The sequence below is a fragment of the Oreochromis aureus genome, linkage group 20 (genome assembly GCF_013358895.1).
Source record: "Oreochromis aureus strain Israel breed Guangdong linkage group 20, ZZ_aureus, whole genome shotgun sequence".
Classification (NCBI taxonomy): Eukaryota; Metazoa; Chordata; class Actinopteri; order Cichliformes; family Cichlidae; genus Oreochromis; species Oreochromis aureus.
In genome coordinates this window covers 12,363,776-12,389,947 of record NC_052961.1, presented here as the reverse complement: position 1 = coordinate 12,389,947, position 26,172 = coordinate 12,363,776, and the positions used below count along the sequence as shown (strand labels likewise).

The window sequence follows — 26,172 nt, the reverse complement described above, 5'->3', positions numbered from 1 at the left end:
TTGCTCAGACAGCACCATAAATTCAGATGATACATTGTAACATACAAACATGCATTCAGTTGAAAAAGATACAAAGACGAAATGTGTTTAGCAATTAATCATTTATTTTTTTTTACTTAAATTAATCTCTACATACTACGTTTGGTTCACAGAACCAGTTTAAAATTAGTCTCAATTAAGTGATGAAGACAATATAAAATTCTATTTAATCCTACACAACTCACAAAAAAGTGTCCAAACATTTGCATCACTTAGAAAGATTTCACAATTACTCCTCCAGTCATTTGAAGTGATTTAGATGAAAACAAGTGCAATCTCCACTATACCACACAGGTGCAAGTAATCCACAAGGTATAATCAACAGAACATCACTTCAGCACATGCATCTAGAGAGAGAACACCACACTCTGGAGTGAATCTTACACCACTCTTTGTCCACTTCCTTTCTGCATGGCACACTGGGAAAAAGCCTGCTCTGGAGTGCAAATAAACTCTGGTGTAACAGGTAATGAGCAGATTTAACTTAAAGCACCAGTTTTTTGTTTTGTTTTTTTTTGTGGAAGAAAAATGCTACTAAACATGGAAGCCTGACTGAGGAGAAAGAAACTGGGCAAACCTCAGAGCTACATGATGCATCCAGCATGGCACGTTCAATTCCGTACCAATATATCCGTCTACTACAGGCATGCAAAAGCAAACACCAACAGCTGAGAAATATATCACATCTCTAAGTGATAATGAGGTTAAAAGGCAGTCTCTGTTCTATTACATGTATAGATTGAGGATATTTTGAGTTACACAGCTGAAGGAGAAAATTGTGATACACAGGTAATTGATCATCCCATGAACTGAAGAACTCCACATCAAAAATGTGTAGTGTTACGGTTCTTTGTCATGTTTGTGGATAAACTCAAGTGTCTATTGCTTCGACATCTAACATTCCTCTTTAATAACACACAATGTCAGTCACAGGCTGTAAATTGCCACACTTGCTAAAAAGAAACGATAAATAACATTTTAAATGAAGTGTATGCTGGCAAGTCACCACCACCAGAGGTCTCCGAAGGACCGTTATGAGTGGAAGTGAGTGGAAGATTTCTGTGACAGCTAAGCAACCATTAAACCCCTGCCAAAGGCAAAATAACAAAATGCTAATTTAACATTAAGACACATTTAGATAAAATGTAACAGACAGCTTCATGAAATGTTTACCCAAGCAGTCTTGGATAAACAAGTCAATCACTTCAAATCCATGTAACAGACTTGTGTGGATAATGGGAAGTGACAGAAATTTAAACTTGCAACTGGCCTGAAAAGATCATATCTGCAGATTAGGATTAAATACAGTTAAATATGAGTTTTGTAGTAAATCTAACAAATATACATTACATTATCAGTACCATAGTTCTTATAAATGTCACCTTCTTTGATTGATATGGCTTGAATATAAGTCAAAGCTTAAAAACAAAACAGGCAGTAAAACAACACACAAAATGAAGTCAAGTCCATGATGTCAAATCACTACACACAATACATGTGTACAGAAGTAATAACACTATCAGTCTGAGTTGTTTCCTGGTAAGCTACAAAACACAATTAAAGAGCACAGGTACTATACCATTGCTAGCTGGTATATTCTCAGATGTCTTTATGCCAGAGAACTGGACTGACAAATCCAATCAGGTCAATAAATTGAACCTTGTGTGCAACCTCTCTACCGTCAAGGGAAAGGCACGTTGCCTTCATTGGACATTCAGCCACAGAGCACATCGTTTCACAGTACCAAAGAAGCATAATCAACATTTTGCAACTCAAAAAAATATATACATATAACACTGGGGAATGATTCAGCCTCTATGCGTAACCATGCCCCCCTGTTGATCAAATAACCAGGTGGAATTTGAAATGAATCAGGCTCGCCATGAAAGCAGTGGAGGTACGCTTTTTTTCCCCTCCTTTTAAAGTGCTTTTTTTCCTGCTTGTCAAAACACATTTTCCACCAACTAAGCGGGAAAACCCCCCAAGTTTACTTTACAATTAACAAAAGTAATCTTCGTTACTAAGTCTAGCTCTCTTACTGTCAATATGTATATGTGCATGTAAATTAGCACTGTTCAGGCAGCATGCTTGAGAATATGTTTTGTGAGTATTGAGATGAAGTAGCAGCTGTCTGGCAGTGTCAGTGCATGTGAAAAGAGGTTTTGGCATGTTTTATGTGTGTAATACTTTTGTAATGCAAACAATCACTAGAGAGAATTAAAGCTTAATAATATGTACCTTTGCATGCTGCATGACAAAACACTAAAACCACACAACAAGTTTACCATCCACACTTATTTGGATGAGAAATAACCAGAAGAAGAAGAAGAATTGTATACAGCAGTGAGGACTATTAGCCAGTTTTTAAAAAACAGTACAATTAATGTACCTATGTTAGTTCACCAACTTCCCCATCCAGTAATTGTTTTAAGTGGCTTTTTTTGTAATTTCATAAATAAAACAAGGGAAGTAATCCAAACACTCATCTTGGATTCCTCTTCTTTTGAGACATGTCTGATGTCCAGACATGAGTGAGTCATGCTGGTTCCCGACATTCAGCCTGACCAATCCCATCAGCATTCTTCAGCAGCGACAGATTCAGAAGTCGAGCACAATGAAGTTCAGAGGGTAAATGTGGGGTTATACTTCCTGACTTCCAGCAGGAGGCGCTCTTTCTCTCTGAGAGCCTGAGTAAGGGCAGCCTGTACCTCACAGAGCTGTGACTCCTGTGGTTGTATCTGCAACAACAGGATTAATGGATTAGTTAGCTACAGACCATGCGGGCTGATACGTGATTCTGAAAGCACTACCATTACATAACCCTGTGTATTTAAGACACATCGCTGTAAGTAAGAGGGCACTAGTTTAATCTAACTGAGCTGAGTTTTAAATATGTTGACCCCACTAAAAATAAATAAAAGTCAAAGGTAGACACACAAATTTGAGCCCCAGAAAGCAGTATGTTACAGAGCAACACATCATTATATACACATTACCTCGCTCTGCTGTTGGACAGCGAAAGAGTTGTTAGGGTTATCCCCACCAGCTTCAGGGAAATCTCCTAATGCTTTAGAGCCTCCACCTCCAGCTGCAGCCAGAAAGGAAAATAGTGATGATCAGTTTCTGTTCATCTTTCTTTGAAACTGTGACAGCTGATACTCTATAGCTGGGTCTTTGTGGTTTCAAGGTTCATGATCAAGAATCTAAAATTCATCATGGTGAACAAAATTCACGATGAAAAGCGTTCTTTTCTTGCTCACCGCTGACTCTCATGATGCCATCATCACTACGCTCGAGAACCAGCTCATCTACAATGAATGTGGCTGGAACAGGTTGGGGGGCTGTGGGGTATATTCTGGGACCATCATCCTTGAAACAAAAATTTATTAATTAATTAATAAAAAAAAAAAAGTTGTTTTGAAAGGTTGATGTCGAAAATATTTTAGCGTAGTTTTTGTGACTCAACAGATATCCAAAGCAAACACTTCACATGCAACGAGGACAGAAAGACACTTACCTTCATCGTGATGGTGACGTTGCTCATGTGCAACTTCATTGGCTGACCGTCAACGCTGAATTCGTCTTCAAGGAAAGGACCAATGTTAGTAACTGTTGAGGCTAACAACTCAGCCTGACAGTCTTGCACTCTCACATCCAGAAAGCCCAGCGATTCAGCCAGAGCAGAGTGCCGAGCTGCAGCTGGGCCCATTTCCGCCCGCATGCACAATGTTGGAGAGGCACTGCTACCCTCCCTACTCTGCTTCTGGACTGGCAAAACTGGTGCTGCACAACAAAAGAAAAAAAGGTACATTTGTAAACCATTCTGAGAATGCACACAGAACTCAGGATCCAGCATGCTCTCCCAACGTTAACTAATCTAGTTCAATTTTTGAGCTGAGCTAATATGTGCATACAGTGCTGTGAAACCCTCCTTACTAACTTCTAGGTTTCTGGATATTTGTCATACACGTTTCAGAACAAATAACCTTTAATATTACAGAAAACCTGAGAAACTGCAAAAAACAGTTTTTAAAAGAGGACTTTATTTATTAAGTGAAAAAGTATCTAAACCCACCTGGCCCTATGAGAAAAAGTTATTGTCTCCTTAACCTAAAAACTGGTTGTGCCACCCTTGACAATGGGAAATGTAATCAAACATTTGCGATAACTCACAGTGAGTCTTTCACAACACTGTAGAGGAATTTTGGTCCACTCCTCTTTGAGAATTGTTTTTAATCCAGCCATAGTGGAAGATTTATGAGCATGAATGGAGATTTAAGGTCATATCAAAGCACTAGGCCACTCCAAAACCCTTTTTTGAAAAAATTCATGTTTCCATCAATTACGGCACGTTTTCCCAAAAGTTTTGAGCATCATCAAGATGTTTTTTGCTAAATCTGAGACAAGCCTTTGTGTTTTTTTGGTCAGTAGTGGAAATGTTCCATAAATCCCAAGTTTTTCCCCAAGTCCAAAGTTTTTTTTCTTACTGTTGAATCATAAAAAACTGATTTAAACTGAGGCAAGTCAGACCTGCAGATCTTAAGTTGTTCTGGGTTCTTTTGTGACTTCCTGGACGAAAATTGAGTATTCTTGGAGTAATTTCTAAATCTAAATTAAAAATGTAATTTTACTTTTTAAAAACTCAAATACAAAACAAAATTTTGTATTTAATTGGATTATTTTTGTTTAATGTGGTTAATATTAAAAAAAAATCAGGAAGGGGGCAAACGCTTTTTCACAGCACTGTATACAGTCCCTGTATTAAGTATGTTTTTATGGGTTCACTATGAAGGATTGTTTATGAGCCAAAAAGCTATTAAAGACCACATTGCAGAAGGTATTCATATTAGATTTTTCTTAAGCCCAATCACAAAATGAATCAAGCATAATTTAGTTTTTTTTCTGAATATAATTATCAACCCACAGATAAGTAAACAGGAAAAAAAAGAATGTCATGAGTAAACATGAAATGAGGTCATGGCATAGATGAACAGAGGACTAAAATTATTTTTCAGCATGACAGATAATCACTTACTTTGAATGACACCAGCAAGCACGTCTGACAGTCTGACATTACCCATGTGTACAGGGGTGAGAGTCTGTGCTTCAACAGCCACAACTTGGTCTTCTCCCTTTACTTCAATGGTACAAGATGTTCCACTCAGGATCAGCAACAACACTGAGGACTGTACAACAGCACATCACAAGTTAAATTTTAACTAAATTAAATTCAAATTTAATCTACTTCTGAAATTTGTTATATGATCACAATAACCCACCGTGTCCTGAGAGACATCCTCTGTACTTTGGGACAGGGAACTGCTAAGATCAGCTGATGAGCCTCCCTCTGTCCCTGGGGCTGGGCTGCCTCGACTGCCAACAGGTGTGCTGTTAGGGCGCATTGACTCCATTCCTGATTCTGGAACAAGAAACAAAGTTATGGTAGATGCCACTTGTGCATGTCAGAGAAATATATGTAGAATCTTGGTAGTATTTAAACACCTGAGTCCAAGAGGACAACAAAATTGTCACTGATATCGCTATCCACAGAAAGATTTTCATCAGGCAAGCTGCCATCCAAGATAGCACTGTCAAAGGAATGCTGGGAAGGAGACGGCTTCATGGATTGTTGACGAGACTCTTCTGAACGTTGAACCTGTTCCCTATGAACATACACAGACACAAACGGCGATTAAGGCAAATCCAATGAAAAACATGAGGTGCACAGACATAAAAACAGCATTAAGCAGGAGAGAACTAGCACTTACTTTGCCTGTGGACTGAACAATTTGCTCATCCCCGAGCCACGACTCAACATGCTAAAGGCATCTTTTGTTATGGAAAACGCCCCTTTAGTCAGGTCCAGTGAGGCACTAATGGCATCTTTGGTCACATCCTTGGTGACATTAATGGCGCTTGACAGCTCTCCCTCAAGGCTGAAGGTAGACGGTTCTCTGGAGAGTACTACAGACTGTCCGGGTGAGAGGGGAGGAGAGGGAACAGGGGCCTCCAGACCCTCCTCCACAGCCTCACAAGCCTCCTCCACCACTCCATCTTGTTCATCCTGGTCAAATCCAACTGTATTGATGGAGGAGATACCGTTTTCTAATCCACTGTCCTCAAGAACAACATCAGAGTGATGAGATGGAGAGATGTCAGAGTCACTTATGGGGCTGTCTGTTTCAGGAGTGTGGGGGACTTCTACTTCAGGCTCTGTGCAGGCTGGTGGTAAAAGCAGACCCAATTCCACTGAGTCCACCACAAGGGCAAGGCAAACTGTAGCCATTTTTGTCTTCTGGTCATGAGCCTGCTTAACATCTCGTATATCCCGGCCCAACTCTGCTCCCAAGCGGGCCATTTCATCTTTCATCCTGAGCAGTGCAACGTACTGATAGTGGTTGAGCCACATCTTCACTGGTGTGATTGTGTGGGCCAGGAAATGGACCGAAGCAAGTGTAGCCTCTTGCTGATGAGGCTTCTGCTCTGAAGAAAGCTGATGGGTTTTGCTGGGACTGGAGGAGGAAGACAATGAACCGCTTTTAAAGGCACATGGTTGACACATCCACACAGACATGGCAAAGGGCTCAACAAAAGGCTGGGTTTTGCCTTTGGGGAATCGCCGTGCTCCATCAAAGCCTAATGTAACACGGGACAGACTGAGAGACCACATGTCCTGGGATCGCAGCTGCTTTCTGTCCAGAGGCTGGGGCTCCATCTCTTGAGCATGCTGAAGGAAGATGGAAGGAATGGGGTGGAAGGCACTCAGGTCTCTGGGGTAAGGGCAAGGTGGTGTGGACTGGAAGAAGGTGCAGCTGGCAAACTTTTCACATGTAGTATTGAGGTCCACATTGGACCCATGAGGGCAGTGGCGGGTGTTGCTGAGAACCATCTGGGGTATAGTGACAGAAAGGGACTGAGGACGTTCTGGATGGTCCAGTATGGATGAATCCAAGGGTATTATCAGCTATAAAAATATAAATAAACAGAAAATTACTGGCTCAGAATTCTAAACAAAGTACAACAAAGATTGGTAACAAGAAAGGACCAAAACCAGAAAATATTAGTATGCTATAATCAGTTGAGTATTCACCTTAAGTTGAGCTGCATCCATGCGGATGTCTACATGTTCATCAGACTTGTTACTGTCTTGTAAATGGTAGAAGGCTTTGACCTGGTCCAGGGTGAGTAGGAGACCCCTGGTGAACAAATTAATCCATAACACACTAGCTGAGTCAACACAAAGCTGGAGGCTGTTTAACTGGGCATACAGGTTTGAGGTGGGCACTGCAAGAAGGAAAATATGGTAAGTCCAGACACGTCCAGAATTATATTGAAATTAAACCAGTATTATTGAATACAATACACATAAAATGAAGTAATTCTTCTGTGATATTAATAAAAAAAAATAAAATAAATAAATACCAGGTAGATTGGGATTGTCAGGAAAGTAGTATTCAGTAAACTGCAGATGAACTGCTGGTATGTTGTCTGGTAAATGCAGCGCTTTACGGTTACAGGATAACAAAGACTGGGTCTTTTTGTTTTGTCGGCCTCTTGTAGACACCTAAATGTTAAAAAAAAAAAAAAAAAGTATTAATGGAAGTATTGATGGATTTATATTTTGACTAAACTGCCTTATTTGAAATATATTAAGAAGCAAAAGATCCTGAATTACTAGCCAGATGTAGAGGGAGGTTTAAGAAAACAGAACTAAACCACCTGAGCCTGAACATCAAATGATTTCCTGTCCCAAATTTAAACTAAAGGCCAAACATTTACACAGTTTCCCCTGGGTGCCTCTTGCTCTAAAAATGAGGAACTACAAGTGCCTTGAACTAAAATAACCCTGGATATTTTCTTTCATGATGAAAAGTGTAGAATATCTGAAGTGAAAATGCAGAACAAGCATGAATGAGTAATTCAAAGTGGCAAGGGGTTTTCTCTGTTCCAAATGAGTGGCATTACAGCTGACAAAAGAAGTCACATGTATGTGATGGGATTTTTGTGTTGATGCTGAGGTATTCTACCCACATTTCATTAATCGTTTTGCCTATCACACTAACGATCATTTTGATGCAGTAATAGTCATCATTGCAATTATATCACTATCTTATCTATTACCACAGTTCAAGAAAGCAACCTGACGCCCTGAGCTGACTTTCCAATATGTCAGATTGGCCATATCTTTGGTTCCTCTATAAGCCCTGCCAAGCACGTGACTCCAAGACTACAAACTGGCCAGAACTTTTTGCGGTTTGAACCAACTGCAATGCCCGACTGCTTCTACTTAGGATTAGAGAGTTAGTAATAAGAGTAAGGCTTCTGTTAGAGCAAGTAAATCAAATGAGACAATGATAAAAACTTGCCTGGTGAATGTCAACATCATCCATCCTGATCACCACGCAGCTAGATCGCAGCCTCTTCAGTGATGATCCCGAAGCTGCTGAAGTCTTGCTGGCTGCCTGCTCTTTTTCAGACGAGTTTGACTTGGGACTTGGCTGTCCATCTGAAATATACGAGTAAATGCTCAGTTGCAAGCTAAAATAGAGTTCTCCATAAGAATTTGTGACATAGATATGTTAATTTTTTTGGTGAACGGTCCCCATAATATCTTTTAATAATAATTTATAGTAGGCCGTTGTGATGAAGGAGGTAAACAAGTAATTCATCTACCGGTATGCATTAATAATGTTATGCAGTCATATCTATATCTATTAAAAGCTATTAAGTGAACCTTGACTTGAAGTTGTTTTTTAAGATGACTGTTGCTAATATCATCAGCACTGACTTTTCACTCCATCTATAATATTTTTATCTGTATTTAGGGCTCGATCTAAACTAAAGTTTAAGAACTTTACCAAGATGAGCAGTACCTCAAGTATTACACATACCTTGTGCTGTTTTTGCAGGGGAATCCTTGGCTGACTGGGGAATTTCAGTATGTGGACCAGGGATCCCTGAAGCTTCGACTCTTCTCTGATACTCTTGCAGTAGTTTCCCTGCCCACTGAGCGTGGGCCTCCATGGCTCCACTGTGGCGTTCCCAGTGTCGACACCCATCAGCTGTGCAAGAATAGCAACGAGAGGCAGTTGTGATTCAGCAGTCATTCTACAGTTAAACCAGCTTTAGAGATCAAAATTTGTTGTACTATGTAAATAGCTACACAAAACAATGATGCATATCAGAAAAAATATAGATCAACAACAACAACAATAAAAAAACAAGGTCATTATTTTCAATAGAAGAGCGTAGAAAACAATACAGCATGCCATAAAGTTTTTTTTTTAAACAAAACAAACAAACAAGCAAAAAAAATCCAGAGAAACCATTTAAAGCTGAAATCTAAGAATCTAAAATAAGTAACTTATTTATATACATTTTAACCTTTATTGTACATTTTCAAGATATTATTTATATTACATTAAGATTTCAACGATATATTTTGCATGTAAACTGTTCCTGCTCTGTGAGGCTGTACAGTGATGAAATGGTAACATTAGAAATGACACAATGTGAATACAAACATCATGATGTTAAACAGGTATAATGGCCATCACCCTCGTGTATCAGCATTCCAACAGCTGCTAAAAAACCCTACACATATGATAAGTTCAGCAGTAGCTGGTGGGAATGTCACATGTTTTATAAGTACATAATGACAAAAGAATGTATTAGACAAATAAGATACAATCAATGTATTTTATTTATTTATTTTTAGTTTGATCTTCTGGTTGCATTACATGGCAAGTATCAGGCTAAATCAAACAACTCCAAGGCGCTTATTTTTTTAATAAAATTTAAAATGCCTTTTTTTTTCCATGGCACGGTCATGTTTAACCTATAAAAACTCTGCTGTGTTTCTGCATACAAGCCTTCATCGAGGCGTTAAACATTCAAGAACACACTGGATCTTTTCTAGAAGTCAATTACTAAATGACTTGACTTCAATAACAGTAGTCCAGCTACATTACAAACCTTTGGGATTGACCGCATTCCTCTTTCCATATAAAGAGGTGACAGATAAAAGAATTCTAAACGAAGGGAAGGTTTTTGGATTTATTGATTATAGGCCACCAAATACCCCAACTTAAACGAGGATTTAATTTTACTGCTTTTTAATAAACTTTGTTTGTCTTATAAGATGCATTAATTTTGGCTGTGGCTGGTGCTGCTGTGCCAGTGTTTCTTTGTGATAGCTAGACTGACACAATATAAAACTCCAGTCAAAGATATTTGGTATCACGGCAGTGGTTACAACACCGAGTTGTGAAACCCAGTTTTGAGTGCTGCCTTCTTTAGTTAGAGATGCTATCAAGTGATGATGATCATGACGATGATAAAAACTTAGCAGCAGACTAGAACCAAGAATATAAACATTTATATATTTTCTGCATCACCAAGTTTGTAAGTGCCAAGCTAACACTGGTGTAATTTTACAGCTGGGCTTCATTCTGTGGTTTTTGTAAGCCCAAAACTCATTATGGTTCATTCTGTCACTGCACTTTCTTGCAGTGGTAATCAAACAGCCTTGGAGAGTACACACAACCAAAGCCACAAATGTAAAACTAATTGTGGTTTCAGTGGAAAAGTCATTATAAAACCTTCTAACCTACGCTAAAATAAATAATACTGCTCAGTGTACTTTCAGTATGTATTAAACTGGTGGGCTGAATTATCATCGACCAGAACTACAGAGTTAGTGGGGCTAAAACATCTGAAGGAAATTTGAAATTTATGCATTTATGACTTAAACACAACTTTTTAAGAGACTGCAATTCTTCCATAATGTATCAGTTTAAATGAATCCTAGCACAACAGAGATGTTTACTTGATTTAAATCTACAACTCAAAAAGTAAAGGAGTCAATACTTTTCAAAGTCAGTGTTCACACTGTACAGTATAAATACACACTATGTGCACACATTTGCTCATCTTTCATAATCATGCACCGTGTTAATGTTGATATCTTTTTATATTTACTTCAAACAGGTATAATTCTTAATGACACAGATTTAAAAAAAGAACCTTTTTTAAAAGGTTTATTTACTTTAATGAGCTCCAAAGGTGACTACTGTTCTACATTCAACATTTCAGTAATTTCACAGAGTAACAGCACTGAGAACAGTCTCCCATGCCATTAGTCTGCTTGAACAGTAATCCTCCTAAGAGCTAGTCCTGAATGAATGCTGTGGCTTTAGTGGGAGGAGTACAGAGCCTCAGGGTAAACTCCAGCTAAATGAGTCAAAGAAAGAATCAGTCACACTCACCAGGTCTGTGGACGGGATAGTAGTCAAAACCTAGCTTCCTGAAGGTCAGCTGCATGGCACCCTGCAAGCCTGGTGGGGGAGGCTCATCTATGTAATATCACATGACAAGAGTTTTTAAACCAGCCTGACAGTAATTACCCTTCAAATGCTGAACAATTTCATGTATTTAAGTGATTACCATGTGCAGACAACACAGAAAAACTTAGTTACAAGACAGCAGCACATGGTAAGACACTTCCTTCTAACCTTCATCCATTGAAGAACTGTCATTGCATATGTGTAAGTCCAAGCGTGAGATGAAGGTGTGGTAAGAAGACTCTTTGACATCAAAGAGATCAAAGTATTGGCTGATGTTGCTGGGGGTGCCTGTGGGAGCCGGTTGGGGCTCTGTCCACAGACTATGGAGGCTGGGAGATGGTGGTGCAGTCTAAACCACAGAAGAGGCAACACATTTAAAATGACCAAGATGATTATTTAACAAAACTGGGAAAAAATATGTCTTGCATAAAGATAGAGAAACAAAAGTAAGTTTTATCAAATATCAGTGAGAGCATTTCTTTTCTGTTGTTGTTGTAACATTACATTACTCAATTACTACATCCACAGTTTTAAAAATTGGAACTCTTTTTTTAATGATTTACAATATACGCAGCAAAAAAGTAAGGAAAGACCTGCAAGGATTCGGCAGTCATGCTTTTCCTCTGCTGCGCAGATTTCTCCATTGCTTCACTGAGAGATTTGGCATAATGGATGATGGCTTTGAGCTGAGTGTCTGTCAGCACCCACAACAGGTCGTCCAGAATGAAATGCAGCTTTGACGCCAGCACATTACAGTCCTTTATCTGGGTAGAACAATAATGACATAAGGACATTTTATTTTTTATTTTTTTTATTGATGGTTTAATGTCTCTGATCTGAAACCAGTTCTCTGTGAGAAAAGCAGATGAAGGTTCAACTACAATCTTACCCTGCGTTTAAGAGCAATGCGAATGCGCCCCTGGTTGGTGATGAGCCTTAAAGGGGTACTACTTAGGTCTTGGTCATCACTCTCAATGGCATCTGCCTCAATACGTAGAGTTTGCCAGTTAATTTCTTTGAATGTCAGCACCTGAATGGAAAAATATACATATAAACCCATCAAACTATAACCAAATAAAATAAACAATGCGAGACTTGTTGTGACGGTTATTTTGAATGATTGTTACCAAAGAGAAAAGGGAACAGACATTTGCTTTTAACTGGATTACAAACTCTCATTCTAAAAGGCTGTTTATCCCAAAATAGTCTGCAGCTAAAGACCAGAACATGTGACTTGATTACACACCACCGAAGTCATTTACAGCAGGCTTAATGAGCAAACACTACTTCTGTGGTGGATCATTATTTTCAGTAATACATTACAGGACTAAAATGGATAATGCTGAAGCTGTGTTGGAAGGAAAGTGATAGCGTTTGTGTGTATAAAGTACCTCTCCTCTCTTTGGATCAGTGATCCGGGTGTAGCGAAGATCACTGCGTTGCCATTTGGGGTTGAGGCTGTTGCCTTGTAGCTGCCAGAGCTCAAAGGACGCGTGGAAGGCCTTAGCCTGGACCTTGATGGTAATTGAGTTGATCCTAACAGACATGCCCTCTACTACTTTTTCAGCAAAGCCATACTCGCTGTAAATACACACGACATGGGATGTAGTACAGTATTACAAAAATGTTTCTTTAGTACAAAATTTGTGAAACCTTACCTCTGGCCTGCTGTTATAGCTATCGGAGAGGGGCCGTTGGGTGGTCGAGGTTCTTCACATGTCCTCATCTCTACCTCGACCTTATCCAAGAACTAAACATAAGAGGAAACACAAACAGTCAGAATACAATTGAGCAAGTAAATTAGAGCCAAAATTGAGCATATAAATATAATAATCTTTATATGCTTATAAGTCAAATAAACAGTACAATAGCAAAACAGGATATTGCTAGTGTCTTCCTAGAGTGAGGTTATTTTGGATTAAAGATGAGAGGGAAGCTAAATGTTGCAGAAATGTGCATGAGCTCTGAATAAGGACCAAAATAACACTATTCTTACCAGGCAGATGGGGCTTGTTTTCAACTTTGTCCATTGTATCTGAAAAGACAGGACAGCAGGGTCAACAGTGTCAGTCACAAGCACTTGCCGCAGCATTCTGTGTTTTCGTCATTCGCAAGCACATAGTGAGAAGCAAGCTCACACATTATGACACAGCAGCTGTGACCAAAACTGACACGCTGTAATATTTCTGCATAACAAATTAACAGTAGTAGTAGAAATAGTTCTAAGCATCATCTCTGTCTAGCATGGTAACTGAAGTGCTACATGTCACGGGCAACAGATTGCAGCCAAGCATATGGTGTGTTAGGCTGCTGCTGACATTTGGTAATTAGCACTCAAAATAAAGTATGGCCAAGATTTATAGGAATGTCAATAGATCTGGTCATAAACTGACGTACTGAAAAAAGCAACATGCTGACTTGTTAGTGATGCTAACAGTGACCCTACAGAAGAACTGAGGAGATCACCACAGGCAACAAGGTCCATCCTTTGGGGACCATGAATGTCTGTACAAAAATTTATGGCATCTAACAAATGCAGTTAGAACCTTAGGTGACTAACAGATCAATCATCAGTTATTCCAGAGAGTCATACCAAAAGCAAAGCTGATTAAAAACAAAAACAAAAACAACAACAAAAAAAACAGTAACCTGATAATAATTCATTGCCCAATGGTGCAGACATTCTTCATATTTGTGTGGGCTGCAAGGTTGGGTCTGGTGCATTTTTGAAAACGGTAAGACAATTTGATAAAACTAAATAAGTAAATGTCAGCAAATAGCTGAGGAAAGGAGAAGTTTTTACCCAGAGTAAGCTGGGGGTCTGCCAATTAGTGGCAATGCCACAAAACTCATTGTAAATATTTATTTGCAAAGGCATTCATTAAGTAATTTTTAAAAAATATGTGTTCCTACTTTAAATCTAACTTCTAAGATATTTCAAGGGAAACTCCCATTTCACTTGCAGGTTGTTGGGATTTTTTTGAAATACAAATCAGACATCCTGAGAGCTAAATATACACTAGCTACTGTATCTCCGGATCACTCTAGCCTGCAGGCTTTGGTGTCCCTGTGAATCATGGCTTGCCTGTCTATTATCAACAAACAGTACTGGTCTGAAGGATCACAACATTCGCAGCAGTGCCTCTAGTAGTGCTCATCTTTGTGGTTCTGCCACTGCTCATTTCCTCTAAGATTCAGTGGACTATGAATGCTAAAATCTATTTCTGAGACACTAATAAACACCATGTACTTTTGATGAATTAAAAAAAAAAAAAGAACTATGAGACAAAGACATGATGTACATATCCGATGTGTGACAGCTTTGTTCTACTGTAGTCTTCTTTGAAAAGCACATCAACTGTTAGACCAGTTACAGGGATCAATATTAACATACCCTGATGGCAGCCTTGTTGCAGTAGACCCGGGTTACAGCCAGCCATGTAGGCAGGTCAAGCATGTTCTGCAGAACCTCTTCATCAAGCTCGAGGTTGGACAACTGCCCCTCCCCCTTTAGAGTACTCAGATTGATTTTGTCCGGGGACAGATTCTTCGTAAACCTAAACAAACCAGTTCAAATATAATGTTTCAGAGTGAATACATACAGAATAAAACTGGAAAAGGTTTAAACGGGATACATCTAGGAAACACCAGCCACTGATAATCTGTGAGACAGAAATACCTCAAATTGAATAATGCAAATATGGAGGCAAGATGCTTTTGAAGTAGTGCAACTGGATGACTCATCCTGAGAGGAAGCAGCATTCTTAATAAAGTCCTCCAGCTGCACTCCCATCTAGAGTACCCTCTTCAAAGGGTCTAAGGTAGCAAGCTCCAAAAGCCAGGAATAAAAATTCAACCTACTCGGGGTAAATGTAGCAGAAATAGCAGAGAACTGGAGTATTGATTTGTTTTTGTTTTTTTCCACCTACATTACATGGCTGAAACACCACTCTGAAAAATGGGTGTGACATTTCAATTATCAACTGTGAGACATTGCTTAAAATGAGGACTAAGTGTCATGTGATTAAAGCTACAGATTGTAGCTCACAGTTCAGGATGTTCTTTAAACTATAAAACTTAGCATCATCTGATAACATGCTTTTCCTGATAAACGTGAGCAGCCAATGAGCTCCAGCTTCTTTTTTATATGAAGCAACAAAATAATGGCTCATTATTGCAGACAAAACCCGCTCTGCTGCTTTTCACAATAACCCCAACAGACATCAGTGAGTCAAGCCTACTTCATATGGCTGAAAATACAACACAACTTTGAAATGACAGTCCAAAGTTCTTCAAGGTTGTTCATACTTAGCCAAAAGCCCAACTGCTTAGCTGTACAGTTACAGAACATTAAATTGGTTAAACAATAAACAATGTAGTTCGCAGTTAACTAAATGGTTAACTTTAATCTGGCTGAGGAAGTCAAGTTTAATCAATTATATGCTTCTTCTGCATGTTTAAATTCTTGTCATTACCTTGAATGCAAAGTAAGCAGAATATGATTTGACCACTTATGAAATGACCACGATGTTACAGGATAACTGCTTTACTGAGTCAGATACCCACAAGGAAAAATTAAAAATGGTACTGAACTACAGAAACAAAACAATAAATGGGTTTTCAAAGTGTTGACAACTGTTAGTTAAGAGCTGCACAAAACAAACACATTTAGCAAATAGTGGTTTGCTTTAGTAATTGCCTTTTCCCGTTTATGGCTTTTTAATTATTAGGCAAGTGGCTTTTACACTTCTTGACACCAGCTGTATTTGTTAATATTCGGATGGTTTAGTCTGCTTTGATGGTTACAACAAAATAGACTGAAACTGATGACTATGGATGAAATTTACAGATGTGCCTTCTTTTCATGATTGCAGGGATCATATAACGTTCCCATGGGCCACCACTGTCCAGCAGACTGCACTTTGAGGTTTTAAGTGATTATGTCAACAGCAGGATGAAAAGATGAAATTGAAGAGATGATTGGATCATTTGCTATCATAGAACGAGCTATGGCAAGCTGTGGATGTGCTTGCATGTCAACCTTTGATGTCCACTCTGTCCTTTCTTCAGCAAAATTTGCTTTAATTATTTAGTGACAGAGACAACAACGAGGAGGAGAATAGCTGTTAGTCAAATGCAAAGCCTCTAACTGAGCGGACATCCATTGTCCAGGCTCATCAACTTTACTCTTTACCCCATTTAGCTTTTGAGACCTTTTATACACATTTCATCATTGCTCTCCCACCCAAATGCATTTCTTAACAACTGTAAGCAGTGCCAACCAGCAATAGCTGAGAACACATTCGCCAACACCACCTAAAAAAAAAAGTTGACTGTGCATCACAAAATTGGAGGCTGTCTCCCGAGGAAGTAAAATCAGGTCAGATGTAAAGAATATATTGTTATTAAGTCTGAAATTAAGGTGACGTCTGAGACATTAGGGATATTCCTGACAACTCTAATAGCAAACACGGACTGATAGTAACAATTCATTCATTTATTTATTACGGCTTAGGACAGACATGCTTTTTATCATCCTGACAAATATGTCAGGATGACAAATATGACAAAGATAGATAAAATGACGTGTACTTCCACCATAACATTGCCGATCTAGAGCTTTGCTTTCCCTTTCCCATGCTTTTTATGCCGTGAAGATGCGATTTATTCATGTGCTGACAATAAACCCATTCAATATGAGAAATGTATTTTTAAAATAACTGTCAAAACCTCATTCCTGACCCCTGTATGAATAAACTACAGACATTCCTTGACTGTAGATCGAGCGAATTTTGTCACATCTGTGTTATCATTATATTTTCACCCCAGCGAACGCTATAGTATGGACAAAACCGTTTAAAAGCAAGGCAGTATGTAGTCCATAACCCTGTAAATAACATACACATGATTGGGAAAGTAGATTGGCATCCTGTGTCGTTCACTGCCTCTTTACACTTTCTAACCGTTATTTGCAAGTCGCTGCTTCAATGCGGAGCACTAAACCAACGTGGACATCAAATTACTCTGACTACATGCAGATGACAAATCGCAGCCAACTAACCTGGTTGTGAGCAGTAACGTTGCAACAATCCAGTTGGGCTAACTGGCTAACACTAACCCGAACCTGACACTTACCTTGACAAATGTTTCAGGATTTGCTTTTTAATAATCCCAGCCATTTCTGCGAGCGTTAGTGTCAAACGGTGTCGGCAGTTTTCCTACATATATAAACATATGTTAGCTCGCAGGCACCTCTATATTGTACACAGCACTAGCTGTGTGCATCTTCTTAGCCGCTGCTGGCACAGCACAGCACAGGCTAGCCGCTAAACGACGCACAGAACAGAAGCTAACCTCCTTTTCTCTCACACGCACGCGCACTAAAAACAACTTTAACGAGAACTCGCAACCTGCGCCAATAACACAATGCTGCCCTCTGCTGGATGTTCAAGGGAAGTGGGAAGACAAGTGGCTTTGAACTGAGGCAAAATATTGAATTAAACTAGAAATAAACATCACAGTGAGCGACTGGTATTGCTTCGACATTATGTGTTACTTGTTAACACATAAGCTTACATTTTATATGTATTCATATATATTTAAAACCTTTAAACACAGACTTTGAAGTTTACAAAAATCATTTAAAAATATGAAATTATAGTAACTGCATATATATTTTAAAACAAAACATCAACTAGGTAGTATGTTAATATTGAAGAATATGACCTCGTACAACTATTACAGTGGATATTGCATTTTTATCTTGTACCTAAACAATGGCTTTCTTTCCTTTCAACAAGACCAGTATGACAACAGTGCTTTTCTACTGGGAAATGTCATAATGTTTTTCCTGACAGCTTACTGATATGCACAAATAAGGAAAAGTAATACAAGGCACATTGGGTGTTAGGTAATATGAGGATTGGTCCCTGACTTCCTCATTTCACTGTCAAATTTAATTTGGTCATTTCTTTGTCCTCTTGTCTTCTAAAATGGTTGTATGGCACTACCCATGGCACCATCAGATATGTATCCATCCCCTTGCGTACACCTAACAGTAGTCCCAGTAGAACTTTGGGAAACACTCATTTAAAATTGTGTTATATTTGTAAAAGACTATTATACATGGAAATTGGAGCTGGGTTATATTCCAATATTTACATTGTTTCTTTGTTTAGGGGTCCATGTACAAAATACGATCTACAGTGTGCTGCTAGCTTGCGGCGGGGGTTGTTTTTTGGTTTGGTTTGGGTTTTTTTGTCTACAGGTGTTTATTTAGAAATTTTACAGTCTAAACAACTGCATAGTCCCACTGCTAGTACTTCAAGTATCACCAACAATATATATAAAACGGTATCTCTCTCTATATAGAGACCGTTTTGCTTAAAACCATGACATTTTCTAGGATAAATAAACGATAAATTGTTATATATATATTAAGTGATATTCCTTATGTTGTTCTTTTTCTTCTTCTTCTTCTTATCATTATCATTATTATTATTATTATTATTAGTGAATTATTTCGTGGTATTTTAATTAGTCTGCCAGTTAATTACTGTTGTATAGGCGTAGAAGATGTTTTAATTAGCGTTCACATTTTTCAGGCACAGAGGCTCAGGATGCAATCAGGTGACATGCGCACTCGACCCTGTTACCGAGTTTGTTATGATAAGTCGAGGCCTCGGACTAAATTAGGAGCCAACCCCCCGTGTTTATCCGGGCGAATCCCGTAATGGAGGGCATGGACCTGGACCAGGAGCTCATGCAGAAATTCAGCTGCATGGGTACAACAGACAAAGATATCCTCATATCAGAATTTCAGAGACTTCTTGGGTTTCAGCTAAACCCCGCAGGATGCGCCTTCTTTCTGGACATGACCAACTGGTGAGCTCGGGGACTCGCATGGCCTGCTGTTTGGTTAATGTTAGATAATATATAATGTGTACCAGCTAGCTTTCTGTGTAGCAGCATTTTCTGTACAAAGATAGTCTGCCTGAAAAAAAACAAAAAAAACAAACAACAGAAAATATCTCTGAAAGTTTTGTCCTCGCAGAACAAAAGCGTTTACGTTGGCCATAGAAGCGTCGGCTCAGTGACGGCTAACGACGTTGAAGAAGCGTAACTAGCTGAGTCAGTGTGACTCCGACTTTTGATTGTCTGTAACAGACATAGTGAAGGGTCGCAAGATTTGCATACCGGTGGAAAATTCCGTTGAAACAAATACTTTTTTGTTTAGGCACAACATAGCACCGAAGCGGATGCTGTATCTCATAAAAAAAAAAAAACATGTTTACGTGTGTTAGCCTGTTGTTAGTCACCACTTTTATTCTGAAAAGCTAGGATAGCTACAGGATAGCTAGCTAACTTAAACTGAACTAAACTGATAGTTAGGATTTCTTTTACAATCTTTTAACTTGTTATTCAGTGAGTTACATGAGTACCCTTTAAGGTACCCGTTACCTTTATTGTCGATACAACTACAGTAAAGTGTGTCTATACTTTATTACGTAACCCATCTACATTGAAGTTGCAGAGACGGAGCTCAAAGATCACTGGAGCTCAGAGATCTGGTTGCGCAAACCAGATCAATCTTAGCCGGACAGAATGTATTTCAGTTTTTTCACGTACGGAGGGTACTTGACAAGTCTTGTGTTTTTTAGGAAAAATGTGACTTCCGGTGGCATGTTTTAACAGTGAAACAATTCGCGGTGCCATTGCAGTGTACGGAAGCGAAAATGAATGTGCTGCTGAGGGGAAAGGCCATTTTGGAAGTCATCCCAAAAATAGATTTCTCTGCGCATATGCGGCGCTGAGCCAGCTAATGCGGGTCTGTGGAAGATCAACCGTTCCAGCAGTGCGTTCACTGGGAGTGGGGCTGTTGTAGTATCACGTGATCTCGCTGCTCTGCAACGGGGTTTCTAAAAATAAAAACTGCTGGTTTATGGATGACCTGGTGTCACGGGAAGAACCCATCCTCAATGTGTCATACAGAAGCGTGATCTGTCTCCTTGTGATGCCTGATGATGGGGATGATTTTGTCAGTGTACAATTACTAACTTTAAAAAAGGAAAAAAAATAATCAAACCCCAAAATGGCTGAATTTAACCTTCACATATGTGGAAGGGCCTGTAGAATCATTTATTAACCAGCTGTAAAAACTAAGGCGTTACTTCTGCAAATGTATTATAAGTGAATATTTAGATTTACTCCAATTTCTGGTTTTTCATTCTTAGGAATTTACAGGCAGCCATCGGAGCCTATTATGACTTTGAAAGTCCCAACATCAGTGCACCCTGCATGTCCTTTGTAAAGGATGTGACGATTGGTGAGGGTGAATCTGTTCCACCTGACACACCTTTCACAAAGACCTGGAGGATACAGAACACTGGTAAGTCAGCTAGAATAAGAATAACACTTGTAATGGAAAATAAAATAGTAACAGTGTTTCCCAATGGTTGACTGCTTTGACGGGATGGGTTGTCTGCAGTGGAAACCAATGTTGGTCTGTCCAGTTTTGGCTTTAGATGAGTAACACTTGTTGGGAGCTATTATTTTACTTTGAGTTGGCTAGAGAGTTGTTGTCAAGTGGAGTATAACTGTTTTTTCATCAGCATCACTCAGACATGCACATAAACACAGTGACAGCCATAGACTGAAGTCTGAAACCCAATGATTTCATTGGCAAAACAGTATGTCATTGGACAAAATGCAGCACTCAACTTGGGGGTGCTTAAAGACACTGTGGTCATATTTTAACAGATATGAACATTTGCAACCACACTGTAATGACTGCCTGAAGGTGTTTCTTCTTGCAGGTTGACCTGTGTGTAAGGCCAGTTTACATTTGTTATATCATCCTCCTAATAGCTGTACAGCTGTATTAATCCTGTGGAGGTACATAGGAAAAGAGTTGCAGATATTGCACAGGAAGTTTTGAAAAGTGCCTATTTTGCTCTGTCCTTCAGCACTCCTAACAAATAGCATGTTGAATCCAACTGCAAGCACAGTGCACGTGGCATCCTGTGCACAGGCCCTATTATGTTTTCAACACATCTCATTTTATTTGAATAAGGTGGCATTACATGTTACGTAACTTAACTGTGGCTCTTTTGATTCGCTTTTCTTGTGTCATTTGCTCAAAAATGTTATGAAAAAAATGTAACTTTTCAAGCAACAGCAAATCACTTGTTTATTTAAATGCTGCAGCTCTGCCTCCAGCCAACCAAGGCATGGTATAAAAATATTCCAAAAGAATGAGGTAGTTGGTTGTGCAGCCGGCCATTCAATACTGATCTAAAATAGAAGCTGATCATTGGTTAGTAATCACTCTAATGTACATGAATACAGTTCGTAACAAGCAGAATGGTCTGTTTGTCTTCCAGGTGCAGAGTCATGGCCTCCAGGAGTTTCTCTGAAGTATGTTGGAGGAGATCAGTTCGGCCACATAAACATGGTGATGGTGCGTTCGCTAGACCCGCAGGAAATGACTGATGTCAGTGTGCAGATGCATAGTCCTGTATCTCCTGGCATGTACCAGGGCCAGTGGAGAATGTGCACAGCTACCGGACTTTTCTATGGAGGTGAGAACTACAGCTTTACTTAAAAAATGTTAAATTGAGTTACTTATCGTGATGATAAGTAACTCAATTTTTATGATTTGGAGATTTATTTATATATTAACTTCTTTTTTTGTTTTTTAAAATGTTATCTATATAAGACAGTTTGTTATGTGTTTCCTGGTTGATTCTGATGGCATAGGATTAGGGGGACTTCATTCAGAGCTAAACAAGGGGTTGGAGCCATTAGTAATATATCAGCTGGTACAAAAAAGAGAGAGAACTAGAAATATTGGGTAGGAAGACATTAATACACCTACAGCTGGGGGATAACTTACCTGCACCTTAGGTAAGTTATCTTCAATAAATGGAATTTCTTGGAAAAAAAGAAAAAGTGACTCTAATGAAGTAACGTCATCTTTTTGTCATTCTAACCTACTGTTCAAGGTTTAGATTCTAGTGTGCCTGTATGCACCCAGCACTGGTTGAAACACTGCTACGCAGATGGTTATTCTTCAAAGCTTTGTTGGAATCTTATTTGGTCTTGGACTTTTAGACAGATAAGTCAAGCTATTTGTAGAGTGCCTTTGTTTGGGGGTTTTGGGCTTTGTTATGTATAGACAGAAAAAAAATGTTCAAATCAAGTAAATCTTATTTATATACCTTGGTATCACATCACAGTTTTGCCTCAAGGGGCTTTACACAGCACACAACAACCCTGTCATTAGACAGTTAATTAAATTAGTCACGTTTTGTTTATATGTGATTCATGGCTTACGTAAGCTGCTGAGACTGAATTATACATGTCGTCCAGGCTTACTTTGTGTTGACTCTACAAAACCTAAAACCGTAGTCAGAGATAATGGTGTTTCGACAGTGGTTATCAGCTTTCTTTGTTATCTCAGACCTTTTGCTGATGGAAACGCTGTATATGACCTACTCTAGACAAGACTAGACTATGCATTTAGCATTAGTTACCATGGTGATCTAGGCAGGTAAAGCGAGAGCCACTGTTGTGATACTAACAGCTCGGACATTAGGATCAGCATACATTGCTAACCCATTAATTTCGCTACATAGTACAGTGTGCTGTGTAGCAGTAACAGGCAATTATTAGCACTTTATCTTCATTAATGAAGATTAAGTGCTAGATCATTTTGTATGAATGTGCTGCAATAAAATGATTAATTATTTATCATTAAATTAATTGATGGATGTCTCTAAAGACTTCTCTACTTACAAATTAAGCTGGAGAGGGATGTTGAATTTAAACACTGGGCTTTAATATTTCATCTACCTGTTCATCACAATTATTTCCAACCTAAAATAGTTTCATGTTGACTTAAGGAGTAAGAAGAGGGCTGCAGATCAGAATCACATTAAATCTTTGAGGATGCAAGATGTAAAGTGTAGTCCAGCCTAATTATTATACTGTAAATATTTTGTAACAATTTGATTTATGGGTATTGGGAAAAATCCTTCATATAGATACAGGTTTAGTTACATGTTATCAACTCTATGATTATGTTTAAGCACACCATTGTCTATTTACAGATGTAATTTGGGTGATCCTGAGTGTGGAGGTTGGAGGCCTCCTTGGTGTCACACAGCAGCTTTCCTCTTTTCAAGCTGAGTTCAACACCCAGCCTCATCGTAACCTGGAAGGAGATTATAACCCCTTCGCCTCACCAGAGAAAAACAAGTGCCCTAACAGCAACAACAACAGCCTTTGCGATGACAGCAACCATAGAGTTGCAGAGGAACATTGGGAGGGAAGCCCAAACCAGCTGCAGCAAGACCAGAATGGACTTTCACAAAACTCTGTGGATATATTAGCAAACAGTCTACAAAGCAATCTATCAGTAGTCTCTTGCAACCAGGTGAGACATGTCACAGAGCAACAACATTGTCCGTGCACGTTAATGAGGGTTGAAACTAATCACACTGAATCTTCTGTGAACAAAATAAAAAGTCAACATTTGCCTTTAACCTTTAATAGATTATCCTGAGTATTGGTGTGCTCAGAGCACGTATTTGAACTAAATGCAAAGTTTACCAGCTATAATTTTGTAATGTTGGCCAGGACACCTCCATGCTGTCGTTGGTATAGCACAGACTAATGTAGCTATACTGAAAAATATAGACTTTAGACACTGAAAGTCTGTAAAGCTGCTGTTTAGCAAATTCAATAGATTGGACTTTTTCTGCTCATGTCAGCACCTTTTAAAATATACTTTTAATGTTTGCAGTAGCTAAACAGGAAATACCCTACGCCCCTAGTCACACAGGCATAGAGATTAGTTGGTGACGCCCTTGCTGAGTGGGTACTGGAAGTTGCTGGCAATCACTAAATTAGTTGCAGTGACTGTAAACTGTGAAGCTATGTTTTCAGTCTGTTGTTGGTCTACTACTACTTTTTTTTTTAAAAAAAAATCCTTTCTTTGTTACAGGGTATACAGGAGCCCTATCCATTTGGGCACTCTTAAATCATGGGACTTGTGAAGGAGTGAAGCAGCACTAAAATCATACCTCTGGAGTCTGTCACACCAACAAAAGAAAGAAGAGGTTCGTCAGTAGAGAGTGGAGAGTGTGGAGATTCAAAAACACTTTATGCAAAGTCCAGTTAGACTGAATATCCGGAGGCCAACGCTCCTGACATGCAGCTCAACCAACATCCTGCACCCACTGTATGCACGTGTGAATGCTAAGTTAAAAATGAGTGCTATGAGTCTTCTGAGTGATAACTTTTTTTTTTTTTTTTTTTCAAAAAAAATAATTTTTTTAGCAGTCAGAGTACCCATTAAACAAAGATGACAGGAGTGTGTGAATGTTTGTGTATTTGTGTGTGGATTGTGCAACATGAAAAAAGAGAATTTGGAGGAAAAGCCATTCACTTTGCCAACTGATTCTCCGGTTTCTACTCTGATTTATTGGTATGTTGATTGGGTTCGTGGACTCTTTGTCTGGACTACTAAATTCCTGAAACATAATTTATGCATTTTTAAAGAAACAATATTTTCCTAAAGCTTATTTGAAGGTTAGATAAGTTTAAACTGTGTTTTTCATGCCACATACAGTATGACCAGTATTTCGTAAGCCGTTAGCTGGAAGTTTAGAAACAGTGCAGCTTATTTAAACAAGAGGGAATCAGCCAAATTGAAGCTAAGATCAGAGAAACACAAGTCTCATACATTAATTACAAATCTTTACTGACATAAATTTATTTTGTATTATTGGTAAATGTTCCTGACGTCATAGTTGGGTCATTAATTCGTACATTAATTCATAAAAAGTTTTAAAGAACTAGATTCCTGGAAAGTATAAGATGCATAATTCAAGTCATATAAAGAGAAGTAAAGACATAGTTTCTCATTATGAATCCGTTTGGTGGTTTGTTTGTTTTTTGCGTTTTACTTCTCCAAATTCAACTTAAAGCTGTCTTGGAAATATTTTTAACATATTAATTTGAATGTAAATGATGAATGTAGAAGGGTAAAATTCTTTCGGAAACATATAAATTTACCCAAAGATTCTTAATGGGATATTTTCATTCAACTGGCAGTTTTATTCATATTATTGTTGGTTTTCATCTCGTTAAATTTATGTTTGAGAAGTTCCATTTAAAAGACTACAAATGGTCTCATTGATATTTCTCATTTAATCACACGCTTGATTATTTTTCTTTATCACCAATCAAATAACTGATTCATATCTTTTTTTTTTTTTAAGTAATGTTATTCAGCATTTACTTACTTGCTAATCTATGCACTGAGAAATGAGACCCCAATGGCAAGGCCTCAGTGTACCTTTTCTCCTTGGTAAGAAGGTGTGTTTTTTTTGTTTTTTTTTTAAAGCTGTGTGTTAGATCCCTGTCATACCCTTTTATGTTGAGGCCTGTAACCTTGAGCGTGATGAGAGTTGATGTGAGAACACCGTTCAGCTGACACTTGAGGATCCATGAGATCTAAATGTTGCTTAGAACAATGTGCATTTCCTGTTAATAAAGAGAGAGATTAATGTTTATCTTGCTATCAGAGGTAGTTATTGTCAATTTAATGTAATATTGCAAAGTTTCCACTGGCCAAAATGAATTGCAGAATGAATCGGTTGGCATTAGACTCAAACAGCAGCTCATTTAGGTGAGTGAGACGCAGACAGATGAAAGCTTATTTCTGGTATGTTTGATGAATGTTTGTATGATTAAATTATCAGTGAAAATGAAAGCCTGTGTG

At 38.6% G+C, this 26,172-nt stretch overlaps 2 protein-coding genes across 3 annotated transcripts; one reads left to right on the top strand and one right to left on the bottom strand.

Moving 5' to 3' along the window:
• Positions 1–86: 86 nt before the first annotated feature.
• Positions 87–17,741, bottom strand: uhrf1bp1 (UHRF1 binding protein 1). 2 transcript variants are annotated; one of them, XM_031727880.2, is made up of 21 exons: positions 17,520–17,741; positions 14,779–14,941; positions 13,381–13,419; positions 13,043–13,134; positions 12,776–12,965; positions 12,274–12,414; positions 11,978–12,148; positions 11,553–11,733; positions 11,307–11,393; positions 8,931–9,101; positions 8,406–8,545; positions 7,462–7,603; positions 7,130–7,323; positions 5,808–7,003; positions 5,542–5,702; positions 5,319–5,458; positions 5,075–5,225; positions 3,557–3,822; positions 3,300–3,408; positions 3,036–3,127; positions 87–2,777 (listed from the first exon to the last, which is right to left on the bottom strand). In XM_031727880.2, exons 1-21 carry the CDS (start codon positions 17,561–17,563, stop codon positions 2,661–2,663), a joined length of 3,987 nt encoding a protein of 1,328 aa, XP_031583740.1. In that variant the 5' UTR covers positions 17,564–17,741; the 3' UTR covers positions 87–2,660. The 2 variants fall into 2 exon arrangements, with proteins under 2 accessions (XP_031583740.1, XP_039460817.1); XM_039604883.1 differs by lacking the exon at positions 14,779–14,941.
• Positions 17,742–19,002: 1,261 nt separating this feature from the next.
• Positions 19,003–26,163, top strand: LOC116310932 (protein ILRUN). Its single transcript, XM_031727881.2, has 5 exons — positions 19,003–19,268; positions 20,618–20,772; positions 21,767–21,964; positions 23,495–23,820; positions 24,391–26,163. The coding sequence occupies exons 1-5, from the start codon at positions 19,117–19,119 to the stop codon at positions 24,424–24,426; spliced, it is 867 nt and encodes a 288-aa protein (XP_031583741.1). The 5' UTR covers positions 19,003–19,116; the 3' UTR covers positions 24,427–26,163.
• Positions 26,164–26,172: the final 9 nt, after the last annotated feature.

Excerpts from the sequence above, each read along its gene's own strand:
- LOC116310932 (XM_031727881.2), top strand. The coding sequence starts at position 19,117 with ATGGAGGGCATGGACCTGGACCAGGAGCTCATGCAGAAATTCAGCTGC. Across the intron at positions 20,773-21,766 it reads CTGGAGGATACAGAACACTG|GTGCAGAGTCATGGCCTCCA; the intron begins GTAAGTCAGCTA and ends TTTGTCTTCCAG. Across the intron at positions 21,965-23,494 it reads TACCGGACTTTTCTATGGAG|ATGTAATTTGGGTGATCCTG; the intron begins GTGAGAACTACA and ends GTCTATTTACAG.
- uhrf1bp1 (XM_031727880.2), bottom strand. The coding sequence starts at position 17,563 with ATGGCTGGGATTATTAAAAAGCAAATCCTGAAACATTTGTCAAG. Across the intron at positions 11,394-11,552 it reads CAGTTCTTCAATGGATGAAG|ATGAGCCTCCCCCACCAGGC; the intron begins GTTAGAAGGAAG and ends GATATTACATAG. Across the intron at positions 7,324-7,461 it reads TGACAATCCCAATCTACCTG|TGCCCACCTCAAACCTGTAT; the intron begins GTATTTATTTAT and ends TCCTTCTTGCAG.